Source organism: Petaurus breviceps, unplaced genomic scaffold, assembly GCF_028583685.1.
Source record: "Petaurus breviceps papuanus isolate PSGF00001 unplaced genomic scaffold, PetGlider_PUasm1.0 90564, whole genome shotgun sequence".
Lineage (NCBI taxonomy): Eukaryota > Metazoa > Chordata > Mammalia > Diprotodontia > Petauridae > Petaurus > Petaurus breviceps.
The window spans coordinates 668,726-681,072 of NW_027187275.1; the positions used below are offsets into that span (position 1 = coordinate 668,726).

At 42.9% G+C, this 12,347-nt stretch overlaps 1 protein-coding gene across 1 annotated transcript in view; it reads left to right on the top strand.

Annotated features, from left to right (window-relative positions):
- The window catches only part of SLC44A3 (solute carrier family 44 member 3), a 106,296-nt gene that overhangs the window by 25,433 nt on the left and 68,516 nt on the right, over window positions 1-12,347 (top strand). The window contains exons 6-8 of the mRNA XM_069063384.1: window positions 3,847-4,007; window positions 6,513-6,602; window positions 8,992-9,116. Coding sequence (XP_068919485.1) covers window positions 3,847-4,007; window positions 6,513-6,602; window positions 8,992-9,116 — 376 coding nt within the window. The remainder of the gene's footprint in view (window positions 1-3,846; window positions 4,008-6,512; window positions 6,603-8,991; window positions 9,117-12,347) is intronic.

The following is a 12,347-nucleotide window of genomic DNA, read 5'->3' on the forward strand; positions in this document are numbered from 1 at the left end:
TCCCAAGAAGGTCAATGATTCTGTATGTAACAAAATATTCAAAGCTCAATTTGTGGTGGCAAAAAAAGAAATGGAAACAAAATAGGTGCTATCACTTGAGGAGTGGCTAGCATACTGTGCTGCATGCAATATTTTTCCATAAAAAATTAAATAAGGAATTAAGAGATAGATGAAAAATCTGGTATTATCGGATACAAAATAAAGAAAGAATAACCATGAGAACAATGTACACAGTTAGTATATTGATCACAACACCAAAAGGTAGTTAAACACTAATGAATTTTAATGACGATCTCACTCCTGAAAAACTGATGGTGAAACACATCTCCCTCCGTGTAGTAGATAGGTGGGCAGCCAGAGGTGCAGAATTCAGTACACACTGTTACAGACTGTCACCATATCCATTCATTTTGCTTTGGTGCTTTTTTTTTTGTTTGAAGGAAGGGTTCCGTTTGCAAGGGGGAAACCATGGTATAAGAAGCGAAAAGCAAATAAAATTTAATGAAAAAAACCTAAAAGAAAAAAGTGAGATTGTTGGTAACTTTGGAGAAAGCAGTTTCAATGGATTGTAGGCTCAGAAACAAAACGGTTAAGAAGTGGGTATGAAGGAAGTAAAAGAAGCCAGCGTAAACTTCTCTCCCTAGGAATTTGGCACTGAAAGGGAGGAAAACTACAGAATGATCCTGGACAGTGCCAAGATTGCTGGCAGCAGGAGAAAAAGATATTTACATTAGCAACCATCAGCTCTAAACCACAGAGATAATGGGCAGCAGGAGGCTGAAGTTCGGGAGCCAAAGGACAAGGGAGCTAACAGTCGATCTGACCACTTGCTTATTAAAGTGGAGGACAGGAGTCAGTAGTAATGGTGGTTGGGAACGTCATGTGGGGAAAGAGGTCTCTGATCCCCTTCACTTCACTCTGAGAAGCCCTTTTGTTTTCTGTCTCTTTCTAGCACATTTCTGGAGATGGGGCTGGGTCTAGAGCCAGGAAGCTTAATAGTAATGAGCGATTGGAAGAGTCATATATTGGGGCGGCTAGGTGGCACAGTGATTAGAGCACTGGCCCTGGAGTCAGGAGGACCTGAGTTCAAATCCAGCCTCACACACTTAACACTTACTAGCCACATGACCTTGGGCAAGTCACTTAACCCCAATTGCCCTGCCTTCCCCCCTCCAAAAAACAGAAACAAAACGAAAGTCATATATTGCAGGAGACTAATAGTTCCAGGTGGGCTATTATACTCTCCCCTCCCACTGCAGTCCCAGTCCCAGTGAGGGAATGGAGCTATGGTAACTACCTCCCTGCTCCTTGCCCCATGGTAGTATGAACAGAGTCCTGGACTTGGAACCAGGAAGAGCCAGGTTCAAATCTTGCTTCTGTTCAATTAGACACTGTAGCCATGAGCAAGATATTTAACTCCTCTGCCTGTTTTCTCATCTGTAGAACGGAGGTGGCAGTACCTTGGAGTGGCCACCCCACAATGTTATTGTAAGACAGATGAGATGGGCATATAAAGGGCTTTATGGTCTTAAAGGCATAATAGAAATAGCATTACTATTGTTTCTGGGTGGTAACAGCAGATATTCAGTGCCAAAAGGTGAGGAGTGACTGCCCTCTGCAGATGCCAGCCAGGAGGGCAGAGGGAACTTGCATGTGCTCTTAGCTCTGAATCCGAGTAGGAAGAGGCTGGGAATGTCCTCCGTGACTTCCCTGATCTGTGGCCATACAGGCTGTGTTTGGAGGGACAACCTTCTCCTTCTGGAGGCAGCCCATTCCCCTCTAGAATGGCTTGGATCATTTAGGAAGTTCTTCTTTAAATAAAGCCTAAATCAGCTTCTCTGCAACCATTGCTCCTAACTTCTAGTGCTGCCCCCCAGCACCGAGTTGAATGTGTGAGAGACCTTTGAGTGCTTGAGAACCGCCACCTTGGCCTCCATGATGCTTCTCAGGCTTAACACCGCTACTCTATTTAATGACAAGGTGTTTTTGGTCACCTCACCATCTGTCTCATGGCAAAGTCTTGTAATGCAAATGTAAATTTTAAAGATCTTCCCTGCCCCTAGGCTAAAGTGCACCTGAAGCCTGGGGTGGGAGGCTTGTTTTTCAGTAGATACTTCTTGATTGGCCAGTGAGTCAATAAGGTTGTTACATTCTCTGAGCCAGGAGAAGGCTATATAAGCCCTGATGTGTAGCTTTGTTTTGGGACTCACTTTGAGAAGTGTTCTGTGATTTGATCTGAATTCTGGGAAGCCGTTGTTGAGAGTCCCCCGGCTTTGAAAAACCCAGATGTTGACTGGGTATGGATGTAATGGTTGGACAGTTTGGAAATCTGTCTACTTGATATGTTTCTGTCTTGATAATTCTGTCTGTGTATTCTGAACTTCGGGGTGTTGACCTTTTCCCCTGAACAAGGTAAACGATATATGTCTGACTGATTAAAGTGAGCTTGTTAACCCATTTTGAGTTGCTTTCCTTTAACAAAGCAGATCCAAGAACCTGTATGGGCAGCAAACCCTGAGGAAGTGCTTGGGGTGCTTGCTGCTACAGGTCTCCAGTCCCTTTCTCTTTCCCTCTTCAGAAGATCCAATGAGGCCAGGATTCTTATTAATGTGCTCTGATCTGTAATCACCATAATTGTGTTGTGTTCCAGCACCAGCACCACCTCACCCCCTGCCACTACCACTAAGTTCTCTAGGAAACCTGGTTGTAGTCATGGGAACTTGTAATAAATAGTTGTTGCCTAGGACGGACACAGAGAGCTAGGGTATGTTGGGAAGAGGGTTAGACTTAAAAGTCAGAAGACCTGAGTTCAAGTCTCAAATGTGACACCTTGGGCAAGTCAGTCAATCCATAAGCATTTATTAAACTGCTCCTATGTGCTGAAGCAGCTAGGCGGCTCAGTGGATAGGGCACTAGGCTTGGAGTCAGGAAGATCTCAGTTTAAATCCGACCTTAGACACTTACTATTTGTGAGACCCTGGTCAAGTCACTTAACCTCTGTTTGCCTTAATCCACTAGAAACAAAAATGGTATACCATTCCAGTGTCTTTGCCAAGAAAACCCCACACACAATACTAGCATGCTGTGGTTCACAGGGTCGTGTCAGGCACTGTACTAAGTCCTAGGGATACAAAGAAAGCCAAATGACAGTCCTGAAAAATCCCTTAACCTCTCAGTAAGACAACCAAAGAGGCCATTATCTGCATAGGTAAAGGGTGTTTCCCTTTAGGATGTTCCCATAGGTGTTCCCATAGGGAGCTGAATACACAAATGAAATCACAGGCAGGTTTGTTCCAGAAAAGAAAAAAAAAATTATTGTTATTGAAAGACACCCTTTCCTTCAATATCAGTTAATTGTTTCTATCAGCTCACCTGATCTCCATCACATTCAGAACATGAGCTACTCAGTGAAGTTGAACAAGGTCATCTTGATGGCTTTCGTTCATATCTCTAGTGTTTTGGGAATGAGAAGTTGGAAATTGGGATGGGGGAGGGGTAAGGAGCAGGGGCAGCTGGTGTTGCCATAGTGGACAGAATGCTGGGCCTGGAGTCAAAATTACCAAAATTCAAATACAGCCTCAGAGACTATGAGCCTGGGCAAGTCACTTAAATTCTGTTTGCCTCAGTTTCCTCAACTGTAAAACAGGGATACTAATAGCACCTACCTCTCAGAGTTGTGAGAATCAAATGAGATGTTTGTAAAGTACTTAACACACAGTGCCTATCACATAGAAAGTGCTCTATAAATGTTAGTTATTAATAATTACTATAACTCTTGTATATGTCTGCATACCAGCTGGAAGGACTTACCACAGCACTGCTATCCATCCTGTTTTTAATTTTTAGCAAATCTTTCCCTTTGTTCAACCGCTGCATCCCTCAGACCCCTAAGTGCTACTCCCTGTTTGCACCCATTCTGATCAATGATGTGGATGCCCTCCATCGAATTCTAAGCGGAATCATGTCAGGGAGAGACACGGTGCTCGGCCTGTGTATCCTCGCAGTAGGTAATTTTCTTTTTTGACTACTTTCAACAAGGGTGTAGTGAATTCCTGTGGGCCTAGAACTGGGCTGGCCCCTGTCCTGTGTACATGCTCACCTCCTAGCTTAGCAAAGTGGAATGTAGCTTCATGCCTGCATTCCTTGTGTCCCACTGAGAGTGAAGGTTCTTTGCCTTATTTCAGTTAGCTGTCAGCGTTTGGGCCTGAGTTTTTCCTGGAAATATTTGAAAAATGTCAAAAATCCTAAAGTCTTAAGTCATAACAATCCAGAGTCCTTCACCTGTTTAGCTAAAGAGGAGATCAGCAAACATTTACTAAATACCTCCTGTGCTCCCAGCACTGTGGCAGGCACTGAGGGAGGTCCAGAATTGACATCAGACACGACGATGATGGTAGATAACATTTATGCAGCATCTTAGGTTTACAAAGTATGGTCCGGTGAAAGGAGCACTAGATACCTTGGCTCCTTCCCTCTGAATCTTATTGCCTGTGAGACCCTGGGCAGATCCCTTCATCTCCCAAAGCCTCAGTTTCCTCATCTGTCAAATGAGAGGTTGGAGGAAGCCTCTGAGGTCACCTCTTTAGAGCCTTTCAACAGTCTTGTGAGGTCAGCACTATTCTAATCCTCATTTTATAGATGAGGAAAGTCTGCCTCAAAAAGGGCTAAGTAACTGACACTCTCAGAAAGTGTCATAGGCAGGGTTCAAACTCCTGACTACAACTCTTATCCCTGAAACGAAGTCTCTCCTACCCTCCAGAGGCATATTGTTGAGGAGGGAGCAAAGTCATAGCTTTAATTCACAACATCACATGAGAAGTGCATTAAGGCGTTGCTAAAGAAAGTGAAATAAGCAGAACTAGGTGAACATTGTACCCAGTAATTATTAACACTGTGCATTATCAACCATGATTGACTGAGCTCTTCTCAGCGATGCAGGGATCCAAGACCATTCCAAAGAACTCATGATGGAAAACACTGTCCACATCCAGAGACAGAACTGATGTAGTTTGAATGCAGATGGAAGTACTTTCTTCATTTTTTGTGTGTTTTTTTTCCTTTTGTTCTGTTTCTTCCAGCATGACTAATACAGAAATATGTTTTATACAGTTGCACATATATAATCCATATCAAATTGCTTAACATCTTAGAGAGAGGGAGGAGGGAGAAAATTTGCAACTCAAAATTTTATTTGAAAAATGAATGTTATGTATAACTTATATCGACTTGTTTGCCTTCTCAATGGGGGGGAGAAAGAGAATTTGGAACTCAAAATTTTAAAAACAAATCTTAAAAATTGTTTTTACATGTAACTGGGAAAAATTAATTTACTATTAACATTATTTATTAATTATATTTTATAGAGTAACATATAAATAATTAATTTTTAAAATGAATGTTAAAAATTATCTTTACATGTAATTAGAAAAAATAAAATACTATTTTCAAGAGAGAGAGAGAGAGTTGCTAAGCCCAGTACTCTAGGAAGCTGAAGGGCGATCTTGCTGGCAGCATAGGGAGGAGGGGATTAAAGGAGACTCCTTGAAAAATTGTGCTCTTGGTGTTGGTTTGGGTTCCACAGAAGAAGCAGATGAGCATTCCAGGTATAAGGAAAGACTAAGCAAGGAGAGCACTGCACATGTATGTTTGCAGGTGGGGAGCTGTCCAGATTAAGTGGGGAACAGGGGGAAAGAGTAGTAATAGAAATAAGACTGGAAAGCCAGAGTGACCCCAGACTAGAGAGGACCTCAATCTCAAGAAGCACTGGAGGAGAGATCTTTGATTCCTTTCAGTAAGCACTTATTAAAGTCCACAATGTGCCAGGTAACAAGACGTGGCAATGAAGTACAAAGACAAAAAGGAAATAATGGCTGACTTTCAGGAGTTTGCATTTTGCCCTTCATGTTAAATTGGCAAACTTGCAACAAATTGGAGCTAAAGTTCCACTTACTCCCCAACCCCAGCCCCTGTCAGCCCTCCATTCTCATATGAGGCAAAAGGAATTCAGAAATGTAGGGTTGCAGAGCAATTATTTTAGCATTGAGACAGAATCCGTTTGGAATTTGAAACTCCGTGTTTCTGTGAAGTCTTAATAATTCTGTGTTCGAGGTGCTATGCTAAAGCCCTGGGGACCCAGAGAGAGACATGACATAGACCCTGCTCTCTAGGGTCCAGCAAATCTTACTTATAATCTTGCAATCCAGCAAAGTCCTGACATTTCCAAGCAATTAATGACTCATTGTCCTGAGTAGGTCAGACTTCAGCCAACTAAGCACTCAGCACAGTCCCTGGAACATAGTAGGAGTTTAATAAGTATCTTATTGATTGATCGATGTCTCTCAACAATGCTGGGCTGTTCTTATGATCTCCTCTTAGCAATGTTCAGATTTCCACAGAGATTTTAGAGGAGACATGAAGTCCCTTGTTCTTCCAGAAGCTACAGTGACCATCATGCATATCAGCCCCATTCTCCTCATTGTTGGCTTCTGTGATTTCTTCCCTTGTTTTTGCAGCCTTGTCTCTGACCATGATGTTCACCTTCCGATTCATCACCACCCTCCTCCTTCATATTTTCATTTCCTTGGTTGTTTTGGGTCTCTTATGTAAGTATTTTTACGTGGCTTGTATTTTTTGTTTTCATCAAGAGCTGTGATTTCACTGATTCAGGGAACTAGCAACATGAAGACATCCTCTCCCAACAAACACATCCTCAACTTAAAGTCTCAGGACCTACCCTGGGGTATTGAGAAACTGACTAGCCCAGGGTCACACAACCAGTATGTGTCATAAGTGAGACTTGAACCCAGGTCTCTCTGACTCAAAGGCTGGCTCTCTACCAAATCCCCTCCACAAGATGAAATCACATATTCAATCTTCCTCTAAATAGTCCTGAAAATTAACTGATACTTGTGGAGAATTGATTAAAGAGTTACTTCTGGGTTGGCATTTCTAATAGCTGAGATTCAATCCATTAAGAATAATAACAACTCACATTTTTGTAACATTTTAAGGCTCCCAAGGTGCTTAGGAAATGTTATCTCATAGCAACCCTGAGAGGTAGATCCCACAGGTACTATTCTCCCCATTTTATATCTGAATAAACTGAGCCTGAGTGGACCTTACTGGTGGTCAAACAGCTAATTAGGGCTGGGAATGGGATTTGAATTTGGTTCTTCCTTGTACTCCATATGAGGCAGCTAGGTGGCTCAGTCTAGGTCTGGAGTCAGGAAGACCTGAGTTCAAAAAATACCTAGGCACTTACTCGCTGTGTGACCATGGGCAAGTCACCTTAGTCTCTGCCTCAGCTTCCTCCACTGTAAAATGGTCATAATAACAGAACAGCATCTGTTTCTTAGGCATGATGTGAGGATCAAATGAGATAATATTTGTAAAGTCCTTAGCAAAGTGCCTGGCATGGTGCTATATAAATGCTTGTTTCCATTCCCCTCCACATCAGTGTATATTCTTAAGTGGATCAGAATGGTATATAATGTTTTTCCTCAACTCTGACCTTTCTTCTATAAATTCAGGGGTCATTTCAATAAGGCCAGCATTTATTAAGCACCTACTACATACCAGTCACTGCACTGGTTACTGAGGTGACAAAAACACTATTTCCATGGCATTTTATATGTGCAAGTGACTAAGCTGTTATTTCATACTTGGATTTTATACCTGTGTGAACTTGGGCTAATGAATTCACCTTTAGGGACCTCAGTTTCCATAAGGGTAGTAATAGGGGAATGGCATCCAGGACAAAGGGAATGATAATCCTTCTGTCCTCTGCCTTTCTTAGAGCACAGCTGGAGCTCTGTGTTCAGTTCTGGGGAGCACATTTTAGGAAGACTATTAACAAACAGGGACAGATCCAGAGAAAAGCTCTGAGAATGGTGATGTAACTAGAACTGTCATACTGAGGGCTAACTGAAGCAGCTAGTCTAGAGGAGACGTAAACGGGGAAGCCGAGAGCTGCCTGCAAGTGTTTGAAAGTCTGGCAGGTGGCAGAAGAGTCAGACTTGTACTTCTTGGTCCCCAGATAACAGAACCAGGAGCAAAAGACAGAAGCATCCAAGAAGAAGATTCCACCTTGGTATAAAGGGAAAGTTCCTGGTAGTTAGGGTCTCTAGAAGTGATTGTGGTGGGAAAGCAAAAAGCAGTAATACAAATTACTTTTAAAAGAACAGCTGACCCTGTTCTAAATTAGAGTGGTCTCTCTTAGGAGGTAGTGAGATCCCCATCCAGCAGATTATTAAGACACTTAGCAGTCATCTATTAAGCCCTTACTATGTGGCACACACTGTGCTAAGCATTTAGTGTTACAAAAAAAAAAAAGGCAAAAACTCTGCCTCTGACCTTAAGGAACTCACATTCTGATGGGGGGAGGGAGGGCGAGGTAGTCTATAAATAACTACGCAAATACAAGACGTGTACAGGATATATGGGAGTAATTCTAGTGGGAGTTGGTTGACTACTTGTTGTAGACATTAGGGAGGGGATTCCTGTTCTGGTACAGATTAGTACTACTTAATCTCTGAAGTCTGGCCCAAGTCTAAATCCTGTGTTTATTCCTTAATTGAGGGGTGATAACTATGCCCTCGGCTTATAAATGAGAGAGTGGGTCTCTGCCTTGTGCAGGACATCAAAGGTAGGGCTGCTTCTACACTTGGCCCTTGAGTCCCTTCCCGGTTGGCTGGGCTCTGTTGTGACTCTGGACTCCCCTTGGAGACCACCCAGAGATTCTCTGCAGTTTCAGGGTAGAGCAGAAAGCCTTAAAAACTGGTACTTTGCAAGTTACACTCCTAATTCATTCCCTTCCCAACTCTGTGAAAAAGTGTGGCCTATTCCCTGCAAAGCCTTCTGTGGTTTGGGACCCCTGCCCTTCAGAGGGCGGACAGGAGACAGACTTAGACTCAGCAGGTCACAGCTTTGCTATGGGATCCATATTTTTTAGAATGAGGATTGATTGAGGCCAGATGGTGTTTTGTTTTCCAGTTGTCTCTGGTGTGTTATGGTGGCTGTATTATGACTATATCAATGACCTCAGCATCGAACTGGACACAGAAAGGGAAAATATGAAATGTTTACTGGGATTTGCTATTGTCTCCACAGTGATCACGGTAAGAAGTGCCCCCTACTACAGTAGGGCGAGTAAGTGATTCAGTCTGTCAACAAATGTTTATTAAGTGCCTTCTGTATACTGGGCAAGGGTGGCTAGGTGGAGCGGAGGATAGAGTGCTGGGCCTAGAGTTAGGAAGACTCATCTTCCCAAGTTCAAATCTGACCTCAGACACTTACTAGCCATATGCTAACAGGGCCAAGTCACTTAACCCTGTTTTTCTCAGTTTCTTTATCTGTAAAATGATCTGGAAAAAGGAAATGGCAAACCACTCCAGTATCTTTGCCAAGGAAACCCCAAATGGGGTCACAAAGAGTTGGACAAGACTGAAAAATGACTAAACACATGGGTACTGGACACTTTGCTAAGCCCTGGGTATGCAAAGAAAGTCCCCTTCCCCCACCAAAAAAAAAAAAAAACCCACCCAGCCCCAATCCTTAAGGATTGTACATTTTGGTGGGGGAGAAAACATGTAAATTACTATGTACATGCAAGATATATATGCAGCATAGATGAAAGCATTTTGAAAGAAGAATGCATTAGCATTTGTGGGATCAGGAAAAACCTCCTTCAGAAAGTAGAATTTGTGTTGAATCTTGAAGAAAGCCAGGGAAACTAAAAGCTGAGAGGCCAGAACATTCCAGACGTGGGAGACAGCCAGAGCAAAGGCATAGAGGTGAGGGATTGAGGGCTTCGTTCAAGGACTGGGTGTGTGGAGAAGCACCCAGCTGAAGTCTCCAGAATTGCCTTTTCAGAAAAACAAAAACAAAAAGGCCACAGTTAGCCTTTCACCTCCGAGCATGCTGGGGAAAGAGGATACCTCTTTGCTTCTCTGATTCCTACTCAGGGATAAAGGAAAATCTTTCAAGAAGAAAAAGAGAAAACTTCTCTTTTTATGAAATCCCTCTTGCTCCCTCCCAGGGCACCGATTGATGTTAATTTAGCACTCTGCTGCTTTCATTCCTGTTTAAGCAGACACAAGGTAGTAGCCGAGAGGGGATGAGGTTACAGCCTCCCAATAATGTGGGGAATGTTTCCTGTTTGGGAAGACTGGCACCTTCCCCCAGCCAATGAACGTGCTGCTCTCTGGCTAGCGTAACATCTCACGATGTGGTGGGACACACAGACCCCTTTGTTTCCAAACCTGTTGGCTGCTGAGTGGGTTTAGTTTTCAGAGAACCTGCTTTCTCCTCCCCTGTGACCTCTAGTTAGAAACAGATGAGTGCCAAGTGCCAAGACAGCAGAAAGAAGCTTTATTCTACCCTACCCCACCCCCACTTCTCAAATCCTGAAAAATGTTAGTGACTGGTGGGTATTAGGACTGACTGAACCATGGTTCCCTGGGACCCTTCATGGGGCCAGAAATTGATTTCAGCTGATCCATAATCCCTCTGTCTTTTGACATATGGGATGCTTACCTTTGGTGGGGGGGAGGGACAGAGAAAGGGTTATTCTCCCACAAAGGAAGTCATAGGAAAGGAAAAAATGAATTTCTCAAAAGCCAGGCACCTGCTTCTTGGGACATAACCCTGGCCTTCCTTTAGTCCTTTTACAAGACTTCTTTGCATACAAAATTTCTAAGAACCACCCAATTCCAAGGGCATGAAATCCATTCTTGGTGCAGAAAATTGTGTAAGCTTAGGTGAAAGGGAAGGATGCAACATTCAGGAGTGGGGGAGTCTCTTCTCCTCTGCATGCCTAGGGGTTGCCATGGGAGAATCCCATTGTGGCATTGTTTATTTCACTCACTTAGCTCTTTGCATCTGCTGCTATGTGCTGTGGTTTTTCTTTTCATTTATTTGCAGCATTTATTGAATATATGTGATAACACTTTGCTAGGCATTAGGGAAAAGAAAAGATAGGCAAGAAATGATGACTGCCCTCAAGGAGATTACAGTCTAGCAGGGACAGTAAGATTTCTACACAGATAAATATAATATAAATTAGGATGAATGAATAAAAAGGCATTTATTAAACACCGTGTACTGGGCTCTGTGCTAAGCATTGGGGACACAGGGAGAAAAGTAAGACAGCCCCCTGTATTAAAGAGATTACATTCAAATGGAGAAGTAAACACATATTAGAGGGATTCAGAAACTGTACAAGTGTCTAAAATGGATACAGAGGACAATGAAACCAGATGAGGAAGTAATATAGGGAGGTCCCTCCTCCCACCCCAACTAGATGGAATAATTCTTGAAAGAAGAGAACATGTCCTAAGCTTCTTTCCATCTTCCAAAATACCTAATAATAATAACTCAGATTTAGCTAGCCTTTTAAGATTTGCCATCATTAATAATACTGTTAGTAGCAATGACCAACACTTATAAGGGTAGTGCTAAAAGTTTTTAAGGTATCAAAACTTAAAACTCCACTGAGACTTTTAGAATGCCCAGTGTACCTCTTAAAGATTCTTAAGGCATTTTACAGCATATTATTTAATCTTTTTAAGTCTCATTTAATCTTTGCAACAACCTCCTTTTATAGACGAGACACCTGAGGTCCAGATGGGTTAAATGTCATGCCCAGGGTCACACAGCTACTAATCATCTGAGACAGAATTAGAACTCGGGTCCTCCTGGTACTTTTCGTTTAAGTCCAGTATTTGTTCCACTCCTCCATTCATTTTCCTCACAACCTCGTGAGGCAGGTAGAGCAAATATCATTAGACTCATTTATAAATAAGGAAAGCAGATCTCCAAGGATAGATGACTGACCTAAGGTCACACAACTGGCAAGGAGTGGAGCTGGCACCTGTAGTGCTCAATAATTGTTCATGGTGATCATGCATGGTGATTACATGCCTCCCAGACAGGCAGCTTCTGGAATTCCTTTTCCTCTCCACAACAAAGCTATGGCCCCAGTGCCAGGGAGCAGTGGTTTTAGTGGCATGGGACAAGAGGAGGGAGGGAAATTCCCCTTTGATGCTCCTTTCCCTCTCATACACACAACTAGCTCTTGTCTCCACTTAGTGAGAAGAAGAAGGGAAATACTGTCTGTTGCCCTGTCCCAACTTACTCTATCCTCATCCCTTCCCAAGCCAAAGTCTCTATCTCTCCCCCACCAAACCATCCACCCACAGCAAAATTGCTTCCCAGCCCAGAAGCCAAAATGCTTTGGGGAGGGGGAAATAGAAAAAGCAAAGAGAGAAGGGAAATTAGAAGACATCAAAGGAAAACTAAGTTCATCACTCCCCGCTTCTGGGGGACCACTGCCTTCCTTCCTTTTTCCA